We start from the raw sequence: 26,787 nt of genomic DNA on the forward strand, positions 1-26,787 counted from the left end.
CCTGTCGAGAACTTCGAGCGCTTTCGAGCGGAAAAGAGCAGCACCGTCCAAGCTCCAGATGAGGTAAGTGCTCCTGATCTTCCCCTTGTTCATCGGGTTCCCGTTGGAAAGCCAGAGGATCTCGTCGAGAGCCCCGTCCACGTCCTGCATGAGCCCCACAGCGGTGAGCCTGTCTACGTTCCTCTGGTACCACCCCTCGATCTTTCGCAGTACAAGTGGGCGTCCACTGATCATGCTTCACATGCTAATGTCGAAATGCTCTAACTCGATTGATCGATGCCCCGGCATACCAGACGCGCAACGCTTTGACCCAGCTCGCCTCGCTCACGCGCGTATAGTCAACATAGTCACGCCAATACGTTTTGTTTGACTAAATGTACTTTCATTTATGCTGCTGCCATCTAGCGCTTCATCCACAAATCGGCTCATCTACACGCATGGCAAGCGCGGCGACGCGCACGGCGCGCTCCAGCTCTTCAACGCAATCCCGCCCAGCAGCAGGACCATCTTCTCGTGGATTTCCATCCTCTGCGCGCTTGCCCAGGCGGGGCATCTGCAGGAATCGAAGCGGATCTTCGACACGATGCCGCAGAGAAACCAGCTTGTGTGTAACATTATGCTTGCTGCCTACATAAAAACTGGTAGTATCAGCGAGGCTACAAAGTTTTTCGTCCTGATGCCGGAGAAGAACATTATCTCGTGGACGGCGATACTTGCAGTGTATGCCCAACAAGGGTGTCTTGATGTGGCTACTGGATACTTTGCGGAGATGCCTTGTCACAATCTCGTAACTTGGACGGCTCTACTCGGCGCCTACGCACGAAGCGACCATGTACAAAGCGCAAAGAGGATATTCGATCAGATGCCGGAGCATGACACCGTCTCCTGGAACTCGATGCTTTCTGCATATACCCAGAATGGGTATCTAAAAGAAGCCAAGCTTGTCTTCTCAATGATACCTCAACCGGATCTGGTTTCATGCAACTCCATTCTTCACGTTTCCTCTCTTAACGATAGGCTGGAGCAAACCAGCACAATGTATGATCAAATGACTCATAGGGATCTCTTCTCTCACAATTCCATGCTCGCAGCCTATGCTTCGAAAGGATACCTGGAAGAGTGTAAGTTTCTCTTCGATAACATGCCAGAGCGCAACGTTATATCTTTCACCACCTTGCTAATGGTATACGCACAGACCTCAAACTTGAAGGAGGCGATCCAAGTCTTCCACTGGATGCCCGAGCGTAACACGGTCACCTGGAACTCCATGCTTTCGGGATATGCCCAGAACGGGCATATCGCCAAAGCCACCCGGGTCTTCCAAACTATGCCCGACCCAAACGTCGTCTCTTGGAAGGCCATCCTCGCTGCGTATGCCCAGAACGGCCTCTCCCCTCAAACCATATCCTCTTTCGATGAAATGCAAGTAACCGAGGCTCCCGACGATACTTGCTTCGTTCTAGTCTTGCTCGCGCTGTGTCACGCCGGGAAGTTGTTCCGAGGAAGAAACTGCTTCGTGTCGCTGAGCCTGGATCACGGACTTGAGCCTTCGAAGCAGCACTACTGCTGTCTCGTGAATCTGCTAGGCCGAGTGGGACACCTCGAGGAGGCCGCGGAGCTCATCACCAGTATGCCCTTCGCGCCTGATGCTTACGAGTGGCGATGCTTCCTCAGCCTTTGTCACGTGAGTTCCTGGCATGGCGCTTCTGCCGCCAAGTCTCTTCTGAAGCACGACTCGGACAATGCCGCTGGCTATGTGCTGCTGGCAAATATTCACACCTTTAGCTGAAATAGATTACAAACAGTCTCGAGAGAAACTAATGTCAGTGTAATACATAACGATAATCTTACACTACATCCGTGCCTGGATTCTCCACGGACAACCACCTTCGAAGGCTTCATGCAGAACGTCTTCCATTCTCCTTGCCAATAAAATCTGCAAAGCGGATGGGGTCAGAACAAATCCGATTCTCTAGAGCGTTTTTAACTGTTTACCTCTACGTTGGCGAGTATGTTTGCTGGAACCTCTTGCAAGTCTTTGAAGTTCCTCTCCGGGAGTATCACACGTTTGATGCCGAACCTATGAGCAGCTAATATCTGCGAGGAAACACTCGTAAGTTAGGCAGGCGAATTACTGAAAGCTTACCTTGTCCTTCACTCCTCCCACTGGCAACACAAGACCACGTAGTGTCATTTCACCAGTCATTGCGGTGTCAGCACGAACGCATCTCTTCCCTAGCAAAGACACCAAGGCCGTAACAAGCGTAACACCGGCGGAGGGCCCGTCCTTCGGCACAGCACCTGCTGGAAAGTGGATATGAATATCTCGACTATCCATTAAACCTCTTCCCGCGCCAGTTGCAAGCTTCAACTCGGCAGCTCGTGCTCTCACCTGTTTCAACAATTGAATACAAGCGAAAGTTTTTTGTAAACATACCCATGTGAGAGCAATCTGAGCAGATTCTTTGATAACATCTCCCAGCTGGCCTGTGAGATGAAGATCTCCCTTCCCTGTCATGGCCGTGGCCTCGACAAATTGAACTTCACCACCAACGGCCGTCCAGACAAGGCCCACGGCCACACCGGGAGTGGACACTCTTTCAGCCGCTTCTTTGCCATCAAACTTAGGTGGCTGTAGAGAAAGAATAGTTTAGTGACAATGAAAAAAGAGAGAAGGAAACTGTATAGCTTACACCAAGGACTGTTTCAACCATCGCCTCGTCCACATGCCATGGCTCCACCCCAGCAATCGCGTTAGCCAAGTCACGGCCATGCACTCCCATGGCCTCGACTTCCATATCTATTTCCCCGTCCGCGACCTCTCCACCTTCTACAACTGTAGTAGTTGTTGTTTCAGCTTGAACTTCTCGAGCAACGTGAATGGAATGCTCTCTTTCTGCAACTTTGACAGCCGCAGCTCTTGCAAGGGCTGCCAAATGCCTTTCTAGATTACGAACTCCAGCTTCACGAGTATAACGCTGAATAATAAGCTCCACCATTGCCTGCAAACACGGAAATGGTAAACCAAGTATTTCAGAAACTCAGTTTATACCTCTGGAATTTTTAAATGCTGCACAGTAATGCCATGTTGATCAAAAACTCTAGGAATGAGATGTCGCATAGCTATACACAGCTTTTCTTCAGAAGTGTATCCAGGTAGCTCAATCACTTCCATGCGATCAAGCAAAGGCGGTGAAATTGGTTGAATCCTATTGGCCGTGGCAACAAAAACCACTTTGGATAAGTCAAATGGAACGTTGAGGTAACTGCAAAGAAACAAGTTAAAAGCATGACCAAAGCGACGGTACTATACGTACTGATCATTGAACGTCCTATTCTGCTCCGGATCTAAGACCTCCAGTAAAGCAGATGCCGGATCACCACGGACATCCGTACCTGTTTTATCAATCTCGTCCAGAAGCATGACCGGATTGTTGACTCCCACTCGCTGGCAATACGATGAAAACATCAGGAATAAAAACCTTAAACAATCCATACCTTAATGCCTTCGATCAGTCGACCCGGCATGCTTCCTATATATGTTCTACGATGACCTCGTATGTCTGCTTCATCCTTCACTCCACCCAATGAAATGCGGATAAAAAGTCTTCCCAAAGCTCCAGCAATTGAAGACGCCAAGGATGTTTTTCCTACACCCGGAGGACCTACGAAGCAGAGGACAGGACCCCTCGCGTCGGGTTTTAACTGTCAAAAATATTAGTTAGAAAGGAAAGAAGATTGAAGAAAGCTTACATACTTTTCGTACAGCCAAATACTCAATAATCCGCTTCTTGACTTTTCCCAGCCCATAATGCTCGCTATCCAACCGTTCCTTTGCTGCAACAAGATCTAGTTCACGTTCTTCGCTACTTATCTGCCATGGTAATTCAGCAAGGAGTTCCAAATAAGCTCTTGAGCTTCCATAACCTGGCTGTTGAGGCTGCATTTTCCTCAACCTCCTATGAAATGGCAAGCAGCAAGATTTCAGCTGAAAATAGACACACAATTATATCTTACCTCAGCTCTCTCTGTGTGTGCTTCCATACGTTTGCCGGCATTCCCACATTCTGCATCTTTTTCTCCAAAGCAACCACATCATCTTCGTCCTCATCGTTATCACCGAGCTCCTCTTTGATCGCTTTCATCTGTAAAGCGGCATGAGGGACAAAGCAAACTTGCGGATCATAAGTAATACAGTACTTGTTGACGTAAAAGAAACTCTTTTTGAGACTTCGAGAGATTTCCTTCCACTTTCTGGGATATCTTTTCGGCTACCTTGATTGTCTAGAGACAGTATACGAGTTTAAATTGGATTCTTAACTCGAAAGTCAGCACGAACCTGAAGATGGCGCGTTATGATTTCAGTCGCTTTGACAAGTCGCTGTTTTAAGTCGACGGCGTCTAGCATAGCTAGCCGGTCTTCAAAGTTGTTCTCAAAATTTGCAACAAAGATGTCCGCAAGCCTGTGGGCAGAGGTTGTCTCGAGTAATATTTTCGTGCGGCCCACAGTTCTTTGCTTCTACGATGTCAAACAATCAGCAAATCGAGAACATGTACCGATAGAATACCTGCTCCAAAGCAGAGATCAATTCGCTAGCAACAACTTTAAACTGTCGTCCCAGAAGTTGCACCTCTGGATCTTTTTCCGCCTGCTCCATCTCTACAAGAAAAAAAAAACCAAAGCAGTAAAACAACAGCGCCTCATCAAAGAGGAAACGCTACCTGCTTTCGTCATATCGAGCTGACCAATGCGAGCTGTGTTGTATGATCCCCGAGCATTCATGTCCTTGAGACTGAACCTACACCAGCCTTCTAAAACGACGGTGTACGTAACCCGACCACTTGGTTTTTCCATGCCACGAGAGAGATGCAAAGCTCGGGCTGCTACACCCCTACAAACATTCTTACGTGATCCATCAGGAAACACTCTGGAATTCTTACCGGGGATGCCATTGCACGAGCTCTTGATTTTGCTTTCCCAGGCACTGCTGGAAATCTGGAAGCGCAGTTCCACCTCGATCGCCTGGAGATACACTCAACACAGGTAACTCCCAAAACAGTTCTTGGCATTTTCCTTGCCTTGAGTCGGGGGAGGCTGCTGCTGCTGTGGCGGCGGAGGCGGAGACGTCGGATCGGACTGCTGCAAATCCCTGACAGGCAAAACTCCAATCAATCCCCTGTCTTCCTTCTGCCACAGCTCCTGCTCGACCAGCCTAACGCTGGGAGAAAAACGATCAAACCGCCCGCATTTTAGCTCCCAAATTCTACGCGATGGCCTAAGAAGCGCTTACTTGGTCGGCGACGTGCATCGGATGCGCACCACAGCTCCGGGGAGCAGGACTCGATTCCTAAACAGCATGATCGCCAGGCGCGGAGGAAGCTCGGCGACATCGCCAGGCGCTCCAGCCATCGCCTCTCGCCTCTCTCGCTCTCGCTCCCAGAAACAAAGCCCTAGAAGCAAAGAAGGAAGAAATATAAAATCACCTCACAGTGCCAGTGAAAACGCAGGCATTTTCTCGAGGAAGCTAAGGACATGTGTCCTTCGCCCGCTAAAGGTTAACAAGTGGATGAGGATGATACTAAAATACTAGATGTGGCAGCGCCCACCATGCCACGTCGGAGGCTAGATCTATTGGAGCAAAGATTTTTAGAATGGAGTGGAGCCTCACAACGTTGAAAATTTCGCTTGGCATCTAAAAGCCTGGGAGTGAGCTCCCATCGACAAAATGTTGGAACAATAGCAACGCTTGCTCGGGTTTGTCAAAGGGAACCATATGTCCAGCGCCTCTCACTGTGGCAAGCGTTAGCCCCGCGTATTTCTCACTCCAGCCGCCGACCTGGAACAAGGTCGAGCTATGATCAAGCGAAACAAGGAAAAGAACAAGTTTGTATTTTAGTATAGTACCTGGTCTTGGAACTTCCAAGGATACCACTTCTGCGTGATGGTGAGATTGAGCTTCTTGATCCACGCTCTCGTCCCGATCGTCGAGACAACACCATCGACATCGCCACTACATGCGAAAGGGAAAGTTGCGCTCTTGTCATGAAAGTAAACGTCAAAGTTGTACCTGTAAATCCAGATCTTGAGACCCTCTTTCAGCAGCGAGCGATACAGTGGAAGCATTGAATTCGTGATCTCCTTTCTCGGATAGTTTCCATTCGCTGCTCGACTGCATCACAACATAGATCGCATGTGAACCAAGTTCGAGAGAGAGAAAAGAAAAAAGGTTTTACCTACAAAATGACCACTTCCCAGGCATGAATTCTACGTGTAAAGCGGTTTGGACGTCCTTGGAGTTGAGATATGGAGACACAGTATCAGCGCATGGATCGTAGGCAGCAGCCAGCATCTCAGTGTGCATGAAAGTATTTTCTCGCAGCGTTTGGCTCAAAATCGTCCCGTTGGGATCTTGCTGGTTGCACGCAGGGGCGTAGACGTTGTAGGTGTCAACGTACTGGATGCTGTTGAACATGGCGCTGACTGCGAACCGGCACAGCGGATTGGCATCGCCATTGTCGATTGGAAGATCCTTGGCGAAGTCGCAGTTGGCGACGACTTGGTTGTAGATCTCATCGGAGATTAGCGAATGACTGTGGAAGAAATCGGTGTCGCCTTTGTTGTCAGAGTATGTGTCCGACCAGGGATTACCAAGCTGCGTGTCAAACACCAGATGAGTAGAAACGTTTTGGACGAGCAAAGCCTTACAGCAAATCCTTTGAAGTTAATGAAAGCTCCGGCCTTCTTCTTGTTGTAGTCGAGGATTTTTGCAGCTAAAGTCGGAACGTAATGCCCTGCAGGAACAAATTCATACAGTGAAGAGCTTGAAACACGTAATTTTTACCAGCGTAGCTTTCACCGAGGAGGTAAAAATCGTTCTTTGAATACTCTGGAAAGCGTTTGAACCACTCCAGGATGAACACAAGAACATCCGATGCTGCAGGCAAATCGGTATATCAATCAATTCTTTGCAATATATTCTATACCCATGATATCATCACTGTATTGGTTATAATCCGAGGTTGTGTTGGAGTACGAGAATCCAACGCCGTGGGGAGCCTCGAGGAATATAAGATTGACCACTGCTCGAAAGCAAAGCTAGCTCTTAGCCCTGAAGACGATAAAAACAACCTTTCTACGTACCTTGATTCCATGCGTATGGATTGAGAACAAGCCCCGAGCCTGCGTCATTTGTTCTAAAAGGTCCCAATTCTCCCAAGGCTCCAGATCCGACCGAAGAACATCCTGGGCCTGAAAAGCATCCGAGATCCTATAAAGCTTTGAGCTCTGAAGAACAAAACTTACCTCCATTCATCCAGATCGCTAGAGGCAGCTGTAGCGAACTGTTTTGGTGATCAGCCTCATAGAACCAGTAGAAAAGTGCCTTCCCTGTGGTTGGATTCACGGTAACTTGGCCAGCATACTGATTGAAGTTAACTTGAGGTTGTCCAGGAAGGTTGGAAACAAGATGAGATGGATCCGGTGCTAGAGCTGTAAGGAATGAAGTAAGTAGAATAAAAAGAGCGAATGCTGCGTCCATCGGTGTCGAAACTCGCAGAAAATGCGAGATATAAACATCTCCAGTGGCAACAATAATAGAATTTCGAAATTATTATATCTTGTACGTGGAAATGGACCACTCCGAAAACTCCACCAGCTGACCACCAGCCGTCCCTGTTACGCCAAAGTGAAAACAATCTTCTCTCCAAAGACAAGCTTTTGACGATTGTAAAACAATTTTGGATTATTAGCTGATTAGAACGAATAGTTTTCGCGAACCTTGAACGCGTAGCTATGCCTTGTTCGTTTGTGTTTGTTTTCTTTCTTTCCTTCCTATTGTTCATGGGAAGCTGGGCAACGCTTCTCCTGCCAAGAAGCTCTTGAAAACTTGCAGTGCCTGTTGCGGCTTTGTGGCAGGCACCATGTGTCCAGCGCCTCTGACTGTGGTAAATGTCATTCCCTTGTAGACTTGTGTCCAGCCTCCAACCTGTGTCGGAGATTCGCCGTTGGGATGCTATCTAAACTATTGAAGAACACAAGTACCTGGTTGTTGAAGTCCCATGCGTACCATGGTATTTGAACGGTGAGATTGAGCTGACTTATCCAAGATTTTGTCGCAATGGTTGCCACCACTCCGTCAACATCCCCACTGCAAAGAACACGCTCAAGAAAAAAGCACAATATAATGGAGCACTCACCTGTATATCCATATTCTAAGGTGCGTCTGTAGGAGTTTTCTGTACAGTGGAAGCATCGATCTAACAATATCCGCTCGGTTGTAATTGCTGTAAATCACATCGCTGCGTACAAACGTTCGCGTAATCAATGATATGACAATATACGAGAATGAAAAGAAGTTAACGCTTACTTGCATCCGGACCACTTGCGTGTCTTCTTCACATGCAATGCATCCTGAACGGAGGGCAGATTTAGATACGGTGTTACTGAATCCAGACATGGATCATATCCTGCAGCCAGGTAAAACGCCTTCTGCTGCAAGGAAAAATTATCGAAGATCAGAGGCAACGAGAAAAATTAAGTGGCGAGCTTACGCGAGATTTCCTTGCAGAGGAGCTTCCGGGCAAAGGATTACACGACTCGGCCAAGACATCGTACATGTTGATCTTCTCCATGTCGATGTCGGCCTGAGTTAAAGCTTGTCGACATTTCGAGTTGTTGGAGCGAGCATCGATAGGAAGATCGTTCGCAAAGTCACAGTTCAGCAAACCCGCGTATGTCTCATCCGAGATGAGCGAGTGAGAGTGGAAAAACTCGGTGGTGCCGCGATTGTCATAGTAAGCATCTGTCCATGGATTTCCAATCTGATTATAGGAGGCAACACGAAAGGTTTCAATCAACACAAAGAAGCAGCGAAACCTTACAGCAAATCCTTTGAGGTTTATACGCTCCTCGGCTGATACTTTTCTGTTGTGTAGAAGGACTTGCCATGCCAAGGTTGGAATGTAATGTCCTGCAAGCAAGCAATATAATACAGGAGTGATACTCTCAAAGTAGAAAAGCAAAAGATACCTGCATAGCTTTCTCCAATCATGTAGAATTCGTTGGCTTTGTACTCTGGGAACTTCTCATACCAAAGTTTTAGAAAAGCGAGGGAATCCTTCGCTGCACCCAACGAAGAACCATCGATAAACGATTTTCATGACGAGCTTTGATACATTCACCCACCTATTCTCTTGTCGTAGAACTCCTCGAAATCCGACTTGGTCTCCGAGTAGGAGAAGCCAACACCAATTGGCGACTCAAGAAAAATAATGTTGGCCTCTGATCCATACAAACAGTGAAGAAAAATCGATCGATCCATAGAAACAACGTAGCAAGATTGATCGATTTCAGGCGCATACCTTTGGTCCAGGAGTAGCTGTTGAGCACAACGCCGGTGGCATTGTCATTCGTCGTGAACGGCCCCAGCTCCGACAGACCTCCATTGCCGACGGAAGAACACCCGGGCCCTAGAAATCAAGAAACACGATCAGATCGGAGACGCAATGCGATCAATCAATCACTGGAGCGATTGGAACAAGAAGAGAGGCAAAATAAAAACCCTAGCGATTGCTCTAAATTGTTTATATACCTCCATTGAGCCACAGCGCGACCGGGAGGGAAGAAGCATTGGGATGATCCGCCTCGAAGAACCAGTAGAAGAGCGCGCGGCCATTCCTCTCATTCACGACGATCTGGCCAGCGTAGTGCTTGAAATTGACGGCGGGCTGGCCGGGCAGTGAATCCACCAGATCCTCATTCGTTCCAGCGGCTCCAGCTCGCCCGGAATTCACAGCGCTCGCCGCGATTGCAATGGTGACGAATCCGAGCAGCCGGGATAGCGTGCGATCGTCCATGGATTAGAGAGGGAGGCCAAGAAAAAAGATTGGAAAGAAGCGATTGGGCTCTTATTCTTCTTCCTTCTATGCTCTTCTTCTTCTTCTACATTGTCTTGTTGCGTGGAGGATTTCCATGGTTTTCCTATGGCACCAAGTCGCTGTCTTGGATTGAAATCTCGAGACCCAGTAACGAGAAATGAGAGAGAAAAAAACCCAAAAAAAACAGAAACAGGGGAGAGTAGGAGAATTTGGTGGAGAAAGAGAAAGGAGAGCTATATAGTAGCGAAGAACTCCAGCTCGAGTATTCTACTACGAGTTTATCAGCGATGGTTGGAGAGCATTTACGAGCGGTGGAAGGAAACAAAACAAACAACCACGAGGAAGCAAAAGAAATCTCGATGAATGAATCGAGAAAGCAAGCGAGTTATACATGGATTGAACCGAGCAAGGGGATGATTCAAGGATAGAAAAGAAAAGAAAAAAGAAGTTCCCAGAAGAGATCAAGGAACCGCAGGAACAAAAGGCGTCCTTTCTCCTCAATTCCTGGCAGCGTTTATAACAAGGAAGCGTGTTCTTATGTGTGAGAGTGTGAGTGTGTGTGTGTGTTGTTGTTGCGATTTTGTGCTCCTGGCAGTAGCAATTATAGGAATGAATGGGGTATTCCTTGCATTCTTTTTTCCTTTATTTCTCGGCTATCATGGCAATGCCAAAAGATTGACTGCTTGTTCTTACATGGGAGAGATGATTGATGGACGAGAAGCATCTTAAAGTTCTTATATAAGAGTTCCAACCAGAAAAATGTGATTTTTCATTCAAATCTCTTGATCAGCACGAAAAAAAATTGATTTCTGGAAGAAATCTAATTTTTTGTTTTCTTTTGGTTGCTTTGTCGCTAGTACTCGCTTGTCATCTTGCTGCTGCCAGTGATAAAAACCGCCACGGGAAAAAAGCCTTGATTTCTCCACTATTCTCTCGTCGTTCGTGGGGTTGGATGCCGCCATCGATTAATCGAAAAGCATGAGAGATGGAGCCAAAGATTACAGTAACGCTTACCTTGAGCCGCTCGCTTTGCTTTTCCTCGGCAGTTTTCTAAACCTTTCTCGGCTGCCCCGTCGAGAAGCATGCCAAGCAAATCACCTGAATCGCCATTTTTCTAATCCTCAATCCCACCACCTCGCCGAGTTTTCCAAGCGCTGTTCTTCCGCCACCTCGAGACGAGCAAACACATTTAGTGTCTTTTCCTCGCTCCTCTTTTCTGCCGTGCTAGCCAGGAGGAGACAACAGCAGCAGCCCAGGGAACATTAAGAAGTGTGCACAAACTTCCCAAACCCGCTGTTCCAGTTCTCCACTACACGAAAAACCAATCGACTTCCACGTCTTCCACGGATGATCACGCGTATACTTTGGCTTGCTTCTTTTTCTTGCTGCTCAAGTCCCCCCCCCCCTGATCTGTTCTCTTCTGCTCCATTCCAATCCAAAACCAATCCTTGCTCCCCTTCCCAATCAATCAATTCTCCATCCATCCAACAAACTCTCTCTAGAGACCACCACCACCACCTCTGCACTTACTTCGTTGACAATGCCTCGTACAGGGAAGTCTACTCGTAGCACAGCCCGTCCCTGTCGCGCCACTTATGTTCCCTTGGAAACCAAAGTACTTTCCCCCGTCCCTCCACCACTCTGTGCCATCCATGAAAGTATACATGTAGCTCCACGCATGCATCCCGACGATTAAAAGCCTGCTCCAACTCCACTTTGGCCAGTGGTGCTTCGCAGCTTCCAGCAAAGTCGTGAGCAAGCTACACTGACCCGACTGATCCATTTTCCAGATTTTCCCCACCGCCAGCTTGCTCTCTCGATCAAGTTGCTGTCGAGGTCCCCTCCATGAACTCCTACCTTTTTTTATGCCTTGTTCGGCCCTGGTATTTTTGCCCATCCCTGTGCTTGATTTCCTCGTTTTCCTGTAATCTCCTCCGGTCAAGTCCTGATATTTTTCCCATCCCTGTCATTGAGTTCCTCGTTTTCTTTTCTTGATCCCTTTCGGTCAAGTTCTCTTGGCCTAGTTTCAAGGCGCAAGCTACGGGGCCGCCTAGGAGCTCCAATAAATTCGACTTTGAGTCCACTGTCTGCGCCTGTCCCTGCTTTCCGTAGCATGCATCGACTGATTCCTATGGATTCTCCTTTTGTCTAGTCGAGTGGCGTGAGCTCTCCCCGACTTTCAACTTAGCTCCTTTGAGTAGATCCCGGCTGTAAGTCAATGCGTGATGTACTGATTAAAAAAACACCACTCACCTCACCACCACGAGATGATTTTTTCCTTTCAAAGGGAATACACCGGTGGTGGTGGTGGTGGTGGGAACTTTCGTTGTCTTCGCTTTCAGGCTCTTTAATCCTTCCTCGTTGGTCAATGGGATCAATCAATATCGTCTCATAACACGCACACCGCTGCTGCTCGATCTATATAATCTGCCGCCGCTGCTGGTGCTGGCTGGTGCTGGCTGGTGCTGCTGCGTGGTTTGAGCCTGGCCTGGACAGTATTAAAATAAGTGAAAGCGTCAGAGCAGTCTTTATTCTGCAAAAAAGCACCCCTGCTTCATAAATCTAGTGGAAGTACTTGGCTTGGCAACTGTACCTCGAGTGTGAGTGTGTGAGTGTGCTGCTCCGCTCTGACCAACATGACGAGCCTGTGATGCCCCACATAACATGCTTTTTCTGCCTATCCACCAAAAGTTCACCAGAGTATAAGTCTTTGAGAGCAAGAGCAAAAGAAACTTTAGTTTTTAGCGAGAGCTCTAGTGTAAGATGATCTTTGACATTGATCGATCGTGTCCTGCTCGATAACCAGCCTTTTGAAGCGTTGCGTCCACACTTTTAGCGCGCGCTTTTCCATGCCGTCCGGTTGCTCTCGTCTCAACAAAAACGACCCGAAGACGAAAGGCTGTCGTGCTTTTGGACACCCGACCAAGGTATCAATCAATCGCGAGCTCAGCTCTACAGAGCAGCATGAACAGGGCGAGAAGCGTCTCAAGGACAAGCAAACATAAATTCAGGTTCCACACCAAAACCACCAGACAAGCAACAGTTCTCGACTTACAAGCTTTACCTCTCACAGCTGAAATGTTTAGGATCCATCCTGGCCACCACCTGCATGTACCAGACGATTTCCAGCACCTGAAAGAAATAAATGCCAACATTTGCTCAAGAAAAAAAGAAAGCACAAAGAAAACACCAAAATGACAAGCGCAAAATCAATCTTCTAGTCGATCTCATGTGCCCAGACGCGTGAAACACCTTCTTCTATGAAAAAAATCCATTCCTCTGGTAAAAAACTCGAGCGAAAAACCCTACAAGAAACGCGCATATCCTCAAGAATCATTTCAAACATTTGAAAAATAGGTCATGGTGGGATCACTCGAAAGATTTTATATGTCCTTTGGCACCAGTCGTTCGCTGGCAGCACGGAGAAACAAAAGCGACAGAGAAAAGCCACAAGCACCAACCAAGAGCGAAAAACAAAGGAAAAGAAGAACATAATCTCTCACAGCTAGAACAGCATTACATACAAACAGTGGATGCGTACGCCTGGCTTTGTCATCTCCTCCTTCTCTTCCCGAAGAGAGATCCTCCGGGAGAGATTTCTTGTCTCCAAAAGCAAGGATCGTCCTTGGCGCGGCTAGCCACTGCTCTTCTGTAGTCTCAGATTCATCCGTAGCATGCTCCGGAGGACCCCATCGATGGCGGTGTCGAAAGCGTCGGCCCCGGAGAGCTCGTGATCCGCTGTAGCATACACGAGCTTGGGAAGAGCATCAATCAGAGTGTTTCTCATCGCCTTGACTCGCTCCTGCGAGAACCTCGACAGAACTTCCATGATCTTGGTACCTTTGCGGACGTCTTCCCTGTCTATGAACACCGAGTAGCTCTCGTCCTCCTCCGGGAAGAACCACTTGTACTGCCAGTAGGAGCTCTGGTTCCAGAAGAAAACGGGAATGCAGCCCGCCAGAACCGAGTCGAAGATCGACCGCCGGGTGTAGCCGTCACCCCGGGGTTGCAAGCAAAATGTCGAGTTGAGGAAGAGCTGGACCACGGGCTCGGGCGTCTCACACTTGCTGTCCGAGCAGTCCATGGCCGAGCACGCCCCCCGGCTGTCCGAGCACTGCGCCAGGAGCTCCAGCCGGAAGTCATTCGGGATCCTCTTCCTGGTAGCGCCGGCGAAGCTAAACACGAGCCCCCTCTCCTTGTTCCTCACAAACTCCTGCCACTCCTGCAGCTGGTGCTCGTTCTGGGGATGGAAGCTCGTCGGATATGGAACTCCATACTCGCCACCCTCCCAGGGATTGCTCTCGATGGCCAGCCGGGTCATGTTCTTCATCTCGGCCATGTTGAGCAGCCCGCTACCCCACGCGTTCTCCTCGGGCCGCCGAAAGTCCCAAGTTATCCGCCCGATCATGGTGAAGTGGTCTCGGCCCCGGGCCCGAGTCCAGGCCGGCTGGGTCGAGAGCCACTCCACGAGCTTGTGTCCGAGGTGGTCGCGGTCCTCGGCCTTGGACGGTCTCCACAGGTACCGGGAGACGTCCAGCCCCGCGTAGAATGGCACGTAGAAGACGTTGGCCGAGTCGGAATCGTTCGTGACGCAGGGGTGGCGGAGGATCCTGGTGTGGAAGATGACCTCGCCGCTGAATTGCTCGGTGTAGAACCAGGGGGACGGCTTGGACGACGGCCATGGAGTCGTGGTCATGGGCTTGCCGAGGCCGCCGTGGGAGAGAGCGTCGCAGAGCGAGAGCCACGGGTTGAGGGTCGAGCAATTGGCGAGCAAGTCGGCGTTGAAGCGTGGTGGCAAGTCGTAGACGAAGATCCTGCCGCCTTTGCACACCGGATCCTCCTCTAGGATCGCGTTCTCGGATGCGAGCATGGACGCCTCCTTGGATTCCTCGCCTTTTTCTTCTGAATCGGTATCTTTCTCGCCTTCCACTTCTTCGTCACCGCTGCCACCGACTTGAGCTTGCTGCTGTTCTTGAGAGACTAGTTCTCTTCCATTTGAATCCTTGTTTTCCAGTTCTTCCTCGCCATCGCCAAGCTGGGAATCCTGTTTTCCTTGAGACAGTAGCTTTCCACCTTCGTCTTCTACTTCTTCCTCCTTCGATTCCACCTCTCGGACCGACGAAGCTGCATTGTCTAGAACAGCCGATCTGGAAACATCTCCGCGAGGTCGATCCAGGAAACGTTTCCCTTGGGCTTCTTCCTCCTTCTTCTCCGCTTGCTTTGAGCGATCGTCCTCTGGTAGATGCCCCTGCCCCTGTTCTAAAACTCCCAAGCTTTTCTTCTCGATCTTAGCCACCGACGAATCCTTGGGCCTGTTCTTGGCCGCTACAGTGTACAGCGTCCTGCCGATCGGGGCGTGATCCAGCTCCCCATGCGATGCCCCTGCCGATGGCGCCGATCGAAGAACCCCGAGGACCAGCAGCTGCAATATCAATAGCCCGAGCAGCAGCACCTTAGGGGCCGCGGCCACGCCGCGCACGGACGACGCCGCCGAGCGCGATAGGGCGGCAATGGGGGGGAGCGACGCCAAACCTGGAGGAGCGAACGATCGCCACTGCCACTGCCACTGCGGCGCCCATCGCCTGACCCTCGCCACGCCGGCGCGCGCCAGGTCCCCCGCCGCGTCGCGGATGCCATAGAACCGCGCGCGCAGCTCCCTGGCGCTTCTCGCCGCCGCCGCGCTGTGAGTCTTCATCGAGAAAGTATCACCCTCGGATTCGAACCCCCGCTCTCCACCTAGTTTAAACTAGGCGAATATTACCATTTATTATTTAGAGGTTTAGGGCAGAATATGCCGCGCACAATAGAGCCCTATCCCACATGCCCTGGCGCGAGAGAGAGCTCTCAATATAAAAGAGGCTCCATTGGAAGAGTCTAGCACGACTGTACTTGAACAGGATCTGTTCTCTAGGTCGTACTTCAGTCCATACCGAGAGGTATAGACAAACCGATAAAACCCGGACGATGAGTTTGAGCCCCCCGGCTTGAGCGCGACCGTACGAGTCACTGGCGCAGTTACTGCGGCAGTGGCCCATAGATGACCGTTCACGCCGAGCTTGCTCGGGGTGGAGGCCGGGCGGGCAGTCTGACGGGTCAAAACCTTTTGCTAGATTTTTATTTCGATTCGCAGGTGACAACCTTTGTTACACTCGATGATCAAAGTTTTCAAGAGGTTTTTTTCTTCTCTAAAACACAAGTTTTTGCCGTGAACAAGTCTGTGAAAGCAAAGCACAAAACTAGTTTGGAACTGGTTAGATTACAAATGTGCCTGCTACACTGCTAGCCTCCATCTTCCTTTGGCCCGTCTACGCCTGATAATCCGCCTCCCAGATGGAGTCCTCATCCTGCGCCAAACAAAACTTGGCTTTGATCACGAAAGAGAGATTGCGTAGTTCATTCACCTCACGAGGAATCCATGAGTTCTTTTCCGCTTCTTGTTGTTTGGCTGGTAAGTCCTCTTGGGCATCATGATCATCGGGCTGGGAATGGCAAAACCAAAGAGAAAGAGACTCTCAGGCTAAAACCAAAGTGCAAGAACAACGATTACCCTTCGTCGGCATCCAAGATCTCGGGGCATTTCACTGTAAAGTTTCAGCCCCATAGTTTCTACTAGACAAGTACTTTTGAAGCGTACCCTCATCGTGAGCTGACGATGGCGCTGGATCGTTTGCAGGGCAGGGCAAAGGGAATCCCACCGGGATCAACAGAGCTAGGTCGTCGGATGGAGCTGCAAACCCCTGCATTGCATCCCACGGCGCGTCTGGATTCTCGCGCCCTTGCATTGCCCACCACACCTGATGATCCTGACACACTGCCGCCGAGCGCCAAAGAATCTGCCTGCCGCTCCGCCAGGGCGCCGCGCGATTCATCACTAGCCGCCAAGCCATGGCGGCGAGCTCTCCTTTTAGGGCTTCATAATGTTTCTTGTGAAAAGTTCTATAGATTGAGCTAAAGGAAAAAAGAAAATTTAAAATTTAATGCTTTAACAATTTCGAAAACTCTGACAAAAGCTTGAAAACACTAAACAATGTAACAATGTAACATAGCAATGCAACTTCAGTTGATAGTACAAGCAATTATAGCTCTACTATCAGTGGACACCAACCAGAAATTTATCCTCCCGAATCTTGCTGAGAGCTTTTTGTGACACAAGTGGCATCTGGATCATGACCTCTTAGGTTCCTGTCCATCGCCATGTCATAGCATTTACTCTATAAAACCATGACCTTGATCCCAATATCAGATCTCTCAACAAGAACACTAGAAGTGATTTTCTCTTGAACATCCAAGACATCTCTCTCGCACACAACGCGGTAGTCCCCATCGTACTCAAACAGTGCCAGAAGCAAAACTGACATGTCGACCACAGGCGATTCCTTGAGCCTGTGTGCCTTGGATGTTGACCTTCACCAGGCACTGAACGAAGCGCGAGCGTATGTCACCAATCCGTATTGTCGACAAGCGACACCGTCCTCAATGCCCCAGGAGGGATCTATCGTGAAATCCTGGGAATGGTGATTGTCAATGGGCTCGCGGATTACCCAGACTCGCCGAACGGTAGCATGGCTCAGAAGATGTTATGCCCGGATTGCTCGCAGCCAAAAGCGAAGATACATGCAACGCGGATGACCCTCGGAAAGCTTTTCAAGAGAAAAAGCAACGAGAGTGCAAGTCGGGAACACTCACGACTGGGAGAAGTACCTCGCACCCTGCCATTGCCAACAGTTCAAGAGGAGGACAAGTCAACTGGGTGATACAAATCTGGCGATCCCAAGGATCCCACGAACTATCGGACTATATAGCGGGCACATCTTTGTCAAAGTCTTTGCCACTCTCGCCAGGGGTATGGATTGAGGCTATGGTCTCTCAATCCCTCTCTCGCATTGGTTCTCCTGGTTTTGAGGGTCTGGAACGTCTCAAACTACATAGATCTCTCCAGGCATTCAGAGTTTTCTTGCTAGAAATACAAGTTCTCATGACTCTATCGCAATGCTATTTATGTGGATGCCTTGTCAAATCATCCAGGGGAATATGCCGCACAATATCACATCTGGACCTGGGGAATTCTGCGATGCCTCAGGCATGGGAGTCAACCTCACAAAGATGCAAACCATGATCTTGGGCAGCCGTTGCCAAAAGATGCTTTTATCAGGGAACCTAACAACACCGCATCATAGCAGCTACGGCCGACGAATCCGCCCACGGCTGCCACGCCACCTCTACCATTACTTGCTGTGCAACACAGCCCAGGTATATGCCCCACAATTCCCATCGCATGAGTAGAAGGTCGGCCTCCTTCAAGATGCCACAGTCGCGAATCCGCTCTGTCACCTTTTGAGGCAATTCCTCATTATAAAAATTACCAGGAAACTTTGAGAAGTAAATGTCCAGATTGAGCAGGCTTTCCACGGCCTTACCAAATGTTGTTTTCATCAACCCTCCGGATGGTTCTTCTCAAACAAATCAATCAAACTTTAGCATCTTGCAAGTCCCTGGCCCGCTTTCAAACGGCGTAAGTAGAGATCACCATAAGGTGGCAGTGCACAAAAAGAAAAACGATTTCGTCATGGAATCTCCAGCAAGCATGTCGCGGGCTTGAGACTTCCGCCTCCTAGAAGCTTGCAGTACAAGAGGACGACCAAGGCTGGAACCATGGGTCTCGTTGACATGATGGTTGTGAGAGTGATGCCAATCTATGATACCAAGGGACAAGAAAATAACCCAAGGAAAGAAGAAAACACAAGCCCCTTGCCTACCAACAACGCACGCATCCAGTTACCCGCACTTGAATGCGGGGAGTGCTCTTTGTGTGGTGAAAAGTCTTTGTGTTGCAAACAGGGTGTTGCACGGCATGAAGAAAAGTCTTTGTCTAAACCCAGCACGCGAAAATGAAATATTAGAAAAGCAAAGAAAGACTGCATTTGCATGCCTTGAGTTTTCTTTCTCGAGCAAAGTCGCAAGTCCCTCCATGAAGAACTCTTTCGTATTCTTGTTGATCGTGATGGCACAATCTTTGCTGCAGGTGGAATCCAACTGTCAGGTAGTCCAACAAAGAGCAAAACAAAGGAAAATAAGCTTGCCTTGACATTTTTTTTCCAGACGGGCGAATGGATCAGCCACGGAGGAGATCTCAAGAATCGTCGCTTTGCAGAAGATGAGCACTTGATCAGCGTCTGGAGCGCGCCTCACTTAAGCGAAAAGTGGAGCTTTGACGCTGGCGCGGACATTTCGGCCACACCGGCGATTTACGACTGTGTTGTCTACTTCCCATCGTGGAACGGGCTTGTCTTCGCAGTTACCATCCACGGAGAACTTCTCTGGCGCTTCAACTTGACAGAAATCACGGGAGTTGCCACTTTGTCGCGGACGACACCGGCTGTGACCGAAGAGCTCTTGCTGTATGGTTTGCTCGGTCCCGCTAGAGTTGTTGCTTTACACCGTAAGAGTGGAAGAATGGTTTGGATGTCAGAAGATCTGGATGAAACGCCCCTGGCAAGGATCACCATGTCAGGAACAGCATACGACGGGTAAGCAAACTTCCTTTCTTTTCTTTTTTTTCGGCTCTTGAGCACCTATCATTCTGGCAGAGCTTTCTACGTTGGTATGTCTTCGCTCCAAGAGCTTGTGGAGGCAGCCTGTTGCACATTCCAAGGAAGCTTTCAGAAACTCGACCTCAAAACTGGAAAACGAATATGGAGAACTTACATGGTTCCTGAAAACTCCAGTTTCTACGGCGTTACAGTATGGGGAAGCAGTCCTTCCATCGATCCCAAGCGAGGACTCGCCTTCATTGGCACTGGAAACCTCTACCAGATCCCGAGCGACGTCCAGGACTGCCTCAACAGAAATGCCAACTCGAGCGACTGCTATCCTCCCGGTGTCTGTGACGACGCCGTTGTAGCCGTGAACATGGCCGACGGGGAGATACGCTGGTGTAACAGGCTCGGAGGAAACGACGTATGGAGGCTTGCTTGTGACACAAATCCACCACCAGCAAACTGTCCACCTGAGCCTGGGCCGGACTACGACTTTGGAGAGTCGCCGATGCTGCTTACGATCCCAAGCCGCTACTCCAAGAACAAGTTCCAAGATATCGTCGTCACCGGTCAGAAGAGCGGCATTGTTTGGGCTCACGATCGAGACGACGGCAGCCTTGTCTGGGAAACGGTAACTCGAGCTCCTGTTGATATCTAGCTTGTCCTTCCTGGTCACCTTTTGTTTTCCTCCTGTTTTGTGAAGACTGCCGGACCTGGTGGCTCTGTAGGTGGAGCGATCTGGGGAGCCGCCACTGACAACCATCGAGTATACACCAACATCGCAAACTCTGACCGTGCTACGTTCCAGCTCGTTCCTTCCGGACAAAGCACCACCGCTGGTGGCTGGGTGGCCATGGACGCCGCTACTGGAAGAATAGAATGGTCCACTGCGAATCCACACGGTGCGCGAGCTTACGGGCCTGTGACTGTCGCCAACGGTGTGGTCTTCTGCGGATCATTCGACAAGGATGGTCATGTTCTCGCACTGGACGCAGAGAGTGGACGTATACTGTGGGAACGTACCACTGGTTCGACGGTCTACGGAGGACCCTCAGTCGGGCACGGGTGTTGCTTTATTGGAACGGGATACTCACGGGCTCCACTGGCTCCTGCGTTTGGAGGAACTCCCGGCTCCGAATTATATGCCTTCTGTGTATGACATGATCAAGGCAGCATTAGATGGACGCACGTAATAACGTGTTCCTAGATCCTAGAGGCTTCTACAAGATCCTCTCTTTGATAGTTGTCACACATTTTCGTCAAGCCAAAATTCGATGAATTGACCTAAAAGCTCTCTATTTATTTATCTCAGAAGATGTTTCATTTAAATTAGCATAATATTTTATGCATTTTCTTGTTTGATTGTTTTTTTTTGTTTTTAGGGTTCTTCGTTAGGGGAAGAGGGCGTGCCATGGGCGACAAGGTCCAGGTTTTGTACTGCGCAGGTGATTTGTATGGTTTTTCTTTGCCGGATCATGCTAACTGTCCGACTCTAGTGTGTAGTTTGCCTCCTGAGTATTGCGAATTTGGACCGGACTTTGAGAAGTGCAAGCCCTGGCTCCTAGAGAATGTGCCTGATTTGTATCCGGAGCTTGCAAGAGGTACCTCGATTGATCGTCGTTAGTGTTGTGATTTTACCTTCTTTTTTGTCTTCACAGAGAGAGCTGAGCAGCAACTACAAGGATTAACTGTGAGCAATGAAAAGGGAGATAGCTCAAAGACACAAGGTACGTATGAGGGAGAGCTTCGAGGAGAAGTAAATGTTCTTTTCTCTCTTTTTGTTTTATGTCATTTGTAGAAGAAGATGTGAAGAGATTACCAGGAGGAAAAATCAAGAAGAAGGTAACGAGCTGGCAGTTCTATGAGACGATGAAACTTACGCCCTGCATTTCCAGGAAAAGCCCGCGGTTGTGGTCGAGAGAGTGACGAGAAACAAAAGGAAATGTGTGACAACTATCAAAGGGCTCGACATGTTTGGTAACAGGATTTACTGCTTGCTTGGTGTGCTGCATCTAGAAGAGCTTTTTGAATGTCTGAAGGTGTCAAGCTGGGGGAGGCATCAAAGAAACTCGGGAAGAAATTCGCAAGTGGTGCGTCTGTGGTGAAGGTGAGTGGGATTCTCACGCATGCTCTTTCTCGCGTAATTCAAAAGTTCTTTTCAGGGCCCGACGGAGAAAGAACAAATCGACGTTCAAGGGGATATTCTGCTGGACATTGTGGAGTTTATCACAGAGACGTGGCAAAACGTGAGTTCTTCTAGGCTCTTGTGCGTGCTCTAACTTAACATTCTCAGATTCCCGAATCGGCTATCTTCTTCATGGAGGACGGCAAGAAGGTTTCCGCAGGCTAGCGTTTGTGTGTACTATGTGTTGGCCAGGCTAGCAATACAATGGGCTCGGAAGTCTTTTCTAGGTGTATAACAGGTTTAAGCTGTACAAGATGGAAGAGCGTGAGCTCCAACTTACAGGTACACCATCTAGAATATTGACTTCGGTTAGGAACACTGGGAGAAACTTCTTGCGTGCGTCTTTCTAATGCTGCCTTGATCATGTCATACACAGAAGGCATATAATTCGGAGCCGGGAGTTCCTCCAAGCGCATCACCCAGTGGATCCCATGAGTATCCCGTTCCAACAAAGCAACACCCGTGCCCGACTGAGAGCCCTCCATAGACCGTCGAACCAGTGGTACGTTCCCACAGTATAGGTCCACTCTCTGCGTCCAGTGCGAGAACATGACCATCCTTGTCGAATGATCCGCAGAAGACCACACCGTTGGCAACAGTCACAGGCCCGTATGCTCGCGCACTGTGTGGATTCGCAGTGGACCATTCTATTCTTCCAGTAGCGGCATCCATGGCCACCCAGCCACCAGCAGTGGTGCTTCCTCCGGAAGGAACGAGCTGGAACGTAGCACTGCCAGAGTTTGCGATGTTGGTGTACACTCGATGGTTGTCAGTGGCGGCTCCCCAGATCGCTCCACCTACAAAGCCACCAGGTCCGGCAGTCTTCACAAAACAGGAGGAAAACAAAAGGTGACCAGGAAGGACAAGCTAGATATCAACAGGAGCTCGAGTTACCGTTTCCCAGGCAAGGCTGCCGTCGTCTCGATCGTGAGCCCAAACAATGCCGCTCTTCTGACCGGTGACGACAATATCTTGGAACTTGTTCTTGGAGAAACGGCTTGGGATCGTGAGGAGCATCGGTGACTCTCCCAGGTCGTAGTCCGGCCCAGGCTCAGGTGGACAGTTTGCTGGTGGTGGATTTGTGTCACAAGCAAGCCTCCATACGTCGTTTCCTCCGAGCCTGTTACACCAGCGTATCTCACCGTCGGGCATGTTCACGGCTACAACGGCGTCGTCACAGACGCCGCGAGGATAGCAGTCGCTCGAGTTGGCGTTTCTGTTGAGGCAGTCCTGGACGTCGCTCGGGATCTGGTAGAGGTTTCCAGTGCCAATGAAGGCGAGTCCTCGCTTGGGATCGATGGAAGGACTGTTTCCCCAAACTGTAACGCCGTAGAACCGGAATTTTCAGGAGCCATGTAAGTTCTCCATATTCGTTTTCCAGTTTTGAGGTCGAGTTTCTGAAAGCTTCCTTGGAATGTGCAACAGGCTGCCTTTACAAGCTCTTGGAGCGAAGACATACCAACGTAGAAAGCTCTGCCAGTATGATAGGTTCTCAAGAGCAGAAAAAAAGAAAAGAAATGAAGTTTGCTTACCCGTCGTATGCTGTTCCTGACATGGTGATCCTTGCCAGGGGCGTTTCATCCAGATCTTCTGACATCCACACCATTCTTCCATTCTTACGGTGTAAAGCAACACCTCTAGCGGGACCGAGCAAACCATACAGCAAGAGCTCTTCAGTCACAGCCGGTATCGTCCGCGACAAAGTGGCAACTCCCGTGATTTCTGTCAAGTTCGTGCTCCAGAGAAGTTCTCCGTGGATGGTAACTGCGAAGACAAGCCCGTTCCACGATGGGAAGTAGACAACACAGTCGTAAATCGCTGGTGTGGCCGAAATGTCCGCGCCAGCGTCAAAGCTCCACTTTTCGCTTAAGTGAGGCGCGCTCCAGACGCTGATCAAGTGCTCATCTTCTGCAAAGCGACGATTCTTGAGATCTCCTCCGTGGCTGATCCATTCGCCCGTCTGGAAAAAAAAATGTCAAGGCAAGCTTATTTTCCTTTGTTTTGCTCTTTGTTGGACTACCTGACAGTTGGATTCCACCTGCAGCAAAGATTGTGCCATCACGATCAACAAGAATACGAAAGAGTTCTTCATGGAGGGGGACTTTGCTCGAGAAAGAAAACTCAAGGCATGCAAATGCAGTGTTTCTTTGCTTTTGTAATATTTCTTTTTCGCGTGCTTGGTGACTTTTCTTCATGCCGTGCAACACCCTGTTTGCAACACAAAGACTTTTCACCACACAAAGAGCACTCCCCGCATTCAAGTGCGGGTAGCGTGCATTGTTGGTAGGCAAGGGGCTTGTGTTTTCTTCTTTCCTTGGGTTATTTTCTTGTTCCTTGGTATCATAGATTGGCATCACTCCCATGTCAACGAGACCACCATCTTGAGCATGGTTCCAGCCTCGGTCGTCCTCTTGTACTGCAAGCTTCTAGGAGGCGGAAGTCTCAAGCCCGCGACACGCTTGCTGGAGATTCCATGAAGAAATCGTTTTTCTTTTTGCGCACTGCCACCTTATGGTGATTCAAAAACTATCTCTACTTACGCCGTTTGAAAGCGGGCCAAGGATTTGCAAGATGCTAAAGTTTGATTGATTTGTTTGAGAAGAACCATTGACCAGTTTTCATCCATGCCAGGAGGTTCGAATACCGTGGTACGCATGGGACTTCAACAAGCAGGTACTTATTCTTCAATAGTTTAGATAGCATCCCGACGGCGAATCTCCGACACAGGTTGGAGGCTGGACCCAAGTCTACAAGGGAATGACATTTACCACAGTCAGAGGCGCTGGACACATGGTGCCTGCCACAAAGCCGCAACATGCTCTTCAAGTTTTCAAGAGCTTCTTGGCAGGAGAAGCATTGCCCAGCTTCCCATGAACAAAAGGAAAGAGAGAAAGAAAACAAACACAAACGAACAAGGCATAGCTACGCGTTCAAGGTTCGCGAAAACTATTCGTTCTAATCAGCTTGTCTTTGGAGTTTTCACTTTAGCGTAACAGGGACGGCTGGTGGTCAGCTGATGGAGTTTTCGGAGAGGTCCATTTCTACGTACAAGATATGATAATTTCGAAATTCTATTATTGTTGCCACTGGAGATATTTATCTCTCGCATTTTCTGCGAGTTTCGACACCGATGGCCGCAGCACTCGCTCTTTTTATTCTACTTACTTCATTCCTTACAGCTCTAGCAGCGGATCAGTCTCATCTTGTTTCCAAGCTTCCTGGACAACCTCAAGTTAACTTCAATCAGTATGCTGGCCAAGTGACCGTGAATCCAACCGCAGGGAAGGCACTTTTCTACTGGTTCTATGAGGCTGATCACCAAAACAGTTCGCTACAGCTGCCTCTAGCGATCTGGATGAACGGAGGTAAGTTTTGTTCTTCAGAGCTCAAAGCTTTATAGGATCTCGGATGCTTTTCAGGCCCAGGATGTTCTTCGGTCGGAGCTGGAGCCTTGGGAGAATTGGGACCTTTTAGAACAAATGAAGCAGGCTCGGGGCTTGTTCTCAATCCATACGCATGGAATCAAGGTTGTTTTTATCGTCTTCAGGGCTAAGAGCTAGCTTTGCTTTCGAGCAGTGGTCAACCTTATATTCCTCGAGGCTCCCCATGGCGTTGGATTCTCGTACTCCAACACAACCGCGGATTATAATCAATACAGTGATGATATTATGGGTATAGAATATATTGCAAAGAATTGATTGATATACCGATTTGCCTGCAGCATCGGATGTTCTTGTGTTCATCCTGGAGTGGTTCAAACGCTTTCCAGAGTATTCAAAGAACGATTTTTACCTCCTCGGTGAAAGCTACGCTGGTAAAAACAACGTGTTTCAAGCTCTTCACTGTATGAATTTGTTCTTGCAGGGCATTATGTTCCGACTTTAGCTGCAAAAATCCTCGACTACAACAAGAAGAAGGCCGGAGCTTTCATTAACTTCAAAGGATTTGCTGTAAGGTTTTGCTCGTCCAAAACGTTTCTACTCATCTGGTGTTTGACGCGCAGCTTGGTAATCCCTGGTCGGACACATACTCTGACAACAAAGGCAACACCGATTTCTTCCACAGTCATTCGCTAGTCTCCGATGAGATCTACAACCAAGTCGTCGCCAACTGCGACTTCGCCAAGGATCTTTCAAGCGATGCCAATCCGCTGTGCAGGTTCGCAGTCAGCGCCATGTTCAACAGCATCCAGTACGTTGACACCTACAACGTCTACGCCCCTGCGTGCAACCAGCAAGATCCCAACGGGACGATTTTGAGCCAAACGCTGCGAGAAAATGCTTTCATGCACACTGAGATGCTGGCTGCTGCCTACAATTCATGCGCTGACACAGTGTCTCCATATCTCAACTCCAAGGACGTCCAAACCGCTTTACACGTAGAATTCATGCCTGGGAAGTGGTCATTTTGCAGGTAAAACCTTTTTTCTTTTCTCTCTTTCACATGCGATCTATGTTGTGATACAGTCGAGCAGCGAATGAAAACTATCCGATAAAGGAGATCACGAATTCAATGCTTCCACTGTATCGCTCGCTACTGAAAGAGGGTCTCAAGATCTGGATTTACAGGTACAATTTTGACGTTTACTTTCATGACAAGAGCGCAGTTTTCCCTTTCGCATGTAGTGGCGATGTCGATGGTGTTGTCTCCACGATCGGGACGAAAGCGTGGATCAAGAAGCTCAATCTCACCATCACGCAGAAGTGGTATCCTTGGAAGTTCCAAGATCAGGTACTAAAATACAAACTTGTTCTATTTCCTTGTTTCATTTGATCATAGCTAGATCTTCTTCTAGGTCGGCGGCTGGAGTGAGAAATACGCGGGGCTAATGCTTGCCACAGTGAGAGGCGCTGGACATATGGTTCCCTTTGACAAACCTGAGCAAGCGTTGCTTTTGTTCCAACATTTTGTCAATGGGAGCTCACTCCCAGGCTTTTAAATGCCCAAGTTGTGAGTGCTTAAGAATATAGAAACTGTGTATATTAATTAACTTAAAAACCCTAATTTATATATAGGAGTGAGTGGTTCGGATTGAAACCAATCCAACATCTACCAAAATTTCACTATGCTAATATTAATATACAATATTGTAGCCATACACTGTCACATCATTCCCTCCTCTTGGAATAATGAAAGACCATCAGGGTTCTTTTGTAGATATGCCGGGATCAAGAAGAACATCAGGAGGAG

General features: G+C 48.9%; 10 protein-coding genes and 1 non-coding gene across 13 annotated transcripts; 5 read left to right on the forward strand and 6 right to left on the reverse strand.

Moving 5' to 3' along the window:
* The first annotated feature begins 583 nt into the window (after positions 1–583).
* LOC112344180 (pentatricopeptide repeat-containing protein At4g02750-like) lies at positions 584–1,789 on the forward strand. The gene has a single exon (XM_024668479.1). It carries the CDS (start codon positions 584–586, stop codon positions 1,787–1,789), a length of 1,206 nt encoding a protein of 401 aa, XP_024524247.1.
* Positions 1,739–5,636, reverse strand: LOC9655285 (lon protease homolog 2, peroxisomal). Of its 2 annotated transcripts, none has more exons than XM_024667406.1 (17): positions 5,292–5,636; positions 5,080–5,219; positions 4,942–5,023; positions 4,747–4,892; positions 4,569–4,660; positions 4,340–4,519; positions 4,201–4,284; positions 4,018–4,145; positions 3,758–3,959; positions 3,499–3,705; positions 3,318–3,448; positions 3,053–3,266; positions 2,694–3,002; positions 2,438–2,632; positions 2,147–2,392; positions 1,996–2,097; positions 1,739–1,936 (listed from the first exon to the last, which is right to left on the reverse strand). In XM_024667406.1, exons 1-17 carry the CDS (start codon positions 5,408–5,410, stop codon positions 1,853–1,855), a joined length of 2,661 nt encoding a protein of 886 aa, XP_024523174.1. In that variant the 5' UTR covers positions 5,411–5,636; the 3' UTR covers positions 1,739–1,852. The 2 variants fall into 2 exon arrangements, with proteins under 2 accessions (XP_024523174.1, XP_024523167.1); XM_024667399.1 differs by having other exon boundaries at positions 4,723–4,892; positions 5,292–5,635.
* LOC112344181 lies at positions 5,492–10,548 on the reverse strand. Its single transcript, XM_024668480.1, has 19 exons — positions 9,591–10,548; positions 9,361–9,468; positions 9,185–9,280; positions 9,029–9,121; positions 8,881–8,969; positions 8,551–8,820; positions 8,367–8,491; positions 8,197–8,298; positions 8,042–8,147; positions 7,842–7,985; positions 7,304–7,592; positions 7,142–7,249; positions 6,985–7,080; positions 6,843–6,935; positions 6,707–6,792; positions 6,235–6,653; positions 6,069–6,170; positions 5,906–6,011; positions 5,492–5,837 (listed from the first exon to the last, which is right to left on the reverse strand). The coding sequence occupies exons 1-19, from the start codon at positions 9,853–9,855 to the stop codon at positions 5,694–5,696; spliced, it is 2,841 nt and encodes a 946-aa protein (XP_024524248.1). The 5' UTR covers positions 9,856–10,548; the 3' UTR covers positions 5,492–5,693.
* Positions 10,549–13,237: 2,689 nt separating this feature from the next.
* On the reverse strand, positions 13,238–15,911 carry LOC9655286 (xyloglucan galactosyltransferase XLT2). The gene is made up of 2 exons (XM_002963711.2): positions 15,825–15,911; positions 13,238–15,622 (listed from the first exon to the last, which is right to left on the reverse strand). Exons 1-2 carry the CDS (start codon positions 15,909–15,911, stop codon positions 13,511–13,513), a joined length of 2,199 nt encoding a protein of 732 aa, XP_002963757.2. The 3' UTR covers positions 13,238–13,510.
* On the forward strand, positions 15,756–15,971 carry LOC112344238. The gene has a single exon (XR_002991640.1). It is a non-coding gene; the product is annotated as a small nucleolar RNA U3 (small nucleolar RNA).
* LOC112344227 lies at positions 15,968–16,869 on the reverse strand. The gene is made up of 4 exons (XM_024668625.1): positions 16,511–16,869; positions 16,424–16,457; positions 16,278–16,355; positions 15,968–16,220 (listed from the first exon to the last, which is right to left on the reverse strand). Exons 1-4 carry the CDS (start codon positions 16,761–16,763, stop codon positions 16,148–16,150), a joined length of 438 nt encoding a protein of 145 aa, XP_024524393.1. The 5' UTR covers positions 16,764–16,869; the 3' UTR covers positions 15,968–16,147.
* Positions 16,870–18,846: 1,977 nt separating this feature from the next.
* Positions 18,847–20,571, forward strand: LOC9655287 (polyvinylalcohol dehydrogenase). The gene is made up of 4 exons (XM_024668481.1): positions 18,847–18,916; positions 18,976–19,403; positions 19,464–20,043; positions 20,116–20,571. The coding sequence occupies exons 1-4, from the start codon at positions 18,878–18,880 to the stop codon at positions 20,569–20,571; spliced, it is 1,503 nt and encodes a 500-aa protein (XP_024524249.1). The 5' UTR covers positions 18,847–18,877.
* Positions 20,572–20,801: 230 nt separating this feature from the next.
* LOC9643558 (translation machinery-associated protein 22) lies at positions 20,802–21,829 on the forward strand. Its single transcript, XM_002963302.2, has 8 exons — positions 20,802–20,857; positions 20,909–21,013; positions 21,071–21,139; positions 21,211–21,254; positions 21,308–21,389; positions 21,452–21,519; positions 21,575–21,658; positions 21,706–21,829. Exons 1-8 carry the CDS (start codon positions 20,824–20,826, stop codon positions 21,760–21,762), a joined length of 543 nt encoding a protein of 180 aa, XP_002963348.1. The 5' UTR covers positions 20,802–20,823; the 3' UTR covers positions 21,763–21,829.
* A 134-nt stretch (positions 21,830–21,963) lies between these two features.
* Positions 21,964–22,749, reverse strand: LOC9643559 (polyvinylalcohol dehydrogenase). Its single transcript, XM_024668482.1, has 2 exons — positions 22,492–22,749; positions 21,964–22,419 (listed from the first exon to the last, which is right to left on the reverse strand). Exons 1-2 carry the CDS (start codon positions 22,747–22,749, stop codon positions 21,964–21,966), a joined length of 714 nt encoding a protein of 237 aa, XP_024524250.1.
* A 276-nt stretch (positions 22,750–23,025) lies between these two features.
* LOC112343181 lies at positions 23,026–24,093 on the reverse strand. The gene is made up of 2 exons (XM_024666263.1): positions 23,618–24,093; positions 23,026–23,557 (listed from the first exon to the last, which is right to left on the reverse strand). Exons 1-2 carry the CDS (start codon positions 23,687–23,689, stop codon positions 23,126–23,128), a joined length of 504 nt encoding a protein of 167 aa, XP_024522031.1. The 5' UTR covers positions 23,690–24,093; the 3' UTR covers positions 23,026–23,125.
* Positions 24,094–24,625: 532 nt separating this feature from the next.
* Positions 24,626–26,611, forward strand: LOC9655288 (putative serine carboxypeptidase-like 23). Of its 2 annotated transcripts, XM_002963303.2 has the most exons (9): positions 24,689–24,962; positions 25,017–25,124; positions 25,174–25,269; positions 25,319–25,411; positions 25,462–25,547; positions 25,601–26,010; positions 26,064–26,165; positions 26,223–26,328; positions 26,393–26,611. In XM_002963303.2, exons 1-9 carry the CDS (start codon positions 24,728–24,730, stop codon positions 26,534–26,536), a joined length of 1,380 nt encoding a protein of 459 aa, XP_002963349.1. In that variant the 5' UTR covers positions 24,689–24,727; the 3' UTR covers positions 26,537–26,611. The 2 variants fall into 2 exon arrangements, with proteins under 2 accessions (XP_024522018.1, XP_002963349.1); XM_024666250.1 differs by lacking the exon at positions 26,393–26,611 and having other exon boundaries at positions 24,626–24,962; positions 26,204–26,296.
* Positions 26,612–26,787: the final 176 nt, after the last annotated feature.

This window comes from Selaginella moellendorffii, unplaced genomic scaffold, assembly GCF_000143415.4.
Source record: "Selaginella moellendorffii unplaced genomic scaffold, v1.0 SELMOscaffold_3, whole genome shotgun sequence".
Lineage (NCBI taxonomy): Eukaryota > Viridiplantae > Streptophyta > Lycopodiopsida > Selaginellales > Selaginellaceae > Selaginella > Selaginella moellendorffii.

Bases quoted from the DNA above. Each gene is read 5' to 3' on its own strand.
- LOC112344180 (XM_024668479.1), top strand. From the start codon at position 584: ATGCCGCAGAGAAACCAGCTTGTGTGTAACATTATGCTTGCTGCCTAC.
- LOC9655285 (XM_024667399.1), bottom strand. From the start codon at position 5,410: ATGGCTGGAGCGCCTGGCGATGTCGCCGAGCTTCCTCCGCGCCTGGCG. The intron at 4,146-4,200 runs GTACTGTATTAC...GCCGCTTTACAG, and splicing joins AGTTTCTTTTACGTCAACAA to ATGAAAGCGATCAAAGAGGA. The intron at 2,633-2,693 runs GTAAGCTATACA...CTTTCTCTACAG, and splicing joins TGGTTGAAACAGTCCTTGGT to CCACCTAAGTTTGATGGCAA.
- LOC112344181 (XM_024668480.1), bottom strand. From the start codon at position 9,855: ATGGACGATCGCACGCTATCCCGGCTGCTCGGATTCGTCACCATTGCA. The intron at 8,821-8,880 runs GTAAGGTTTCGC...TCCTATAATCAG, and splicing joins TAAACCTCAAAGGATTTGCT to ATTGGAAATCCATGGACAGA. The intron at 8,148-8,196 runs GTGAGTGCTCCA...TGTTCTTTGCAG, and splicing joins CTTAGAATATGGATATACAG to TGGGGATGTTGACGGAGTGG.
- LOC9655286 (XM_002963711.2), bottom strand. From the start codon at position 15,911: ATGGGCCACTGCCGCAGTAACTGCGCCAGTGACTCGTACGGTCGCGCT. The intron at 15,623-15,824 runs GTTTGTCTATAC...ATATTCGCCTAG, and splicing joins TCATCGTCCGGGTTTTATCG to TTTAAACTAGGTGGAGAGCG.
- LOC112344227 (XM_024668625.1), bottom strand. From the start codon at position 16,763: ATGGCTTGGCGGCTAGTGATGAATCGCGCGGCGCCCTGGCGGAGCGGC. The intron at 16,458-16,510 runs GTACGCTTCAAA...GAAACTTTACAG, and splicing joins ATCGTCAGCTCACGATGAGG to TGAAATGCCCCGAGATCTTG. The intron at 16,221-16,277 runs GTGAATGAACTA...TGTTTGGCGCAG, and splicing joins ACTCATGGATTCCTCGTGAG to GATGAGGACTCCATCTGGGA.
- LOC9655287 (XM_024668481.1), top strand. From the start codon at position 18,878: ATGGCACAATCTTTGCTGCAGGTGGAATCCAACTGTCAG. The intron at 18,917-18,975 runs GTAGTCCAACAA...TTTTTTTTCCAG, and splicing joins AGGTGGAATCCAACTGTCAG to ACGGGCGAATGGATCAGCCA. The intron at 19,404-19,463 runs GTAAGCAAACTT...TCATTCTGGCAG, and splicing joins TCAGGAACAGCATACGACGG to AGCTTTCTACGTTGGTATGT.
- LOC9643558 (XM_002963302.2), top strand. From the start codon at position 20,824: ATGGGCGACAAGGTCCAGGTTTTGTACTGCGCAG. The intron at 20,858-20,908 runs GTGATTTGTATG...GTCCGACTCTAG, and splicing joins CCAGGTTTTGTACTGCGCAG to TGTGTAGTTTGCCTCCTGAG. The intron at 21,520-21,574 runs GTGAGTGGGATT...AGTTCTTTTCAG, and splicing joins GTGGTGCGTCTGTGGTGAAG to GGCCCGACGGAGAAAGAACA.
- LOC9643559 (XM_024668482.1), bottom strand. From the start codon at position 22,749: ATGCCCGACGGTGAGATACGCTGGTGTAACAGGCTCGGAGGAAACGAC. The intron at 22,420-22,491 runs GTAACTCGAGCT...TGTTTTGTGAAG, and splicing joins GCAGCCTTGCCTGGGAAACG to ACTGCCGGACCTGGTGGCTT.
- LOC112343181 (XM_024666263.1), bottom strand. From the start codon at position 23,689: ATGAAGAACTCTTTCGTATTCTTGTTGATCGTGATGGCACAATCTTTG. The intron at 23,558-23,617 runs GTAGTCCAACAA...TTTTTTTTCCAG, and splicing joins AGGTGGAATCCAACTGTCAG to ACGGGCGAATGGATCAGCCA.
- LOC9655288 (XM_002963303.2), top strand. From the start codon at position 24,728: ATGGCCGCAGCACTCGCTCTTTTTATTCTACTTACTTCATTCCTTACA. The intron at 24,963-25,016 runs GTAAGTTTTGTT...GATGCTTTTCAG, and splicing joins AGCGATCTGGATGAACGGAG to GCCCAGGATGTTCTTCGGTC. The intron at 25,270-25,318 runs GTATAGAATATA...ATTTGCCTGCAG, and splicing joins ATACAGTGATGATATTATGG to CATCGGATGTTCTTGTGTTC.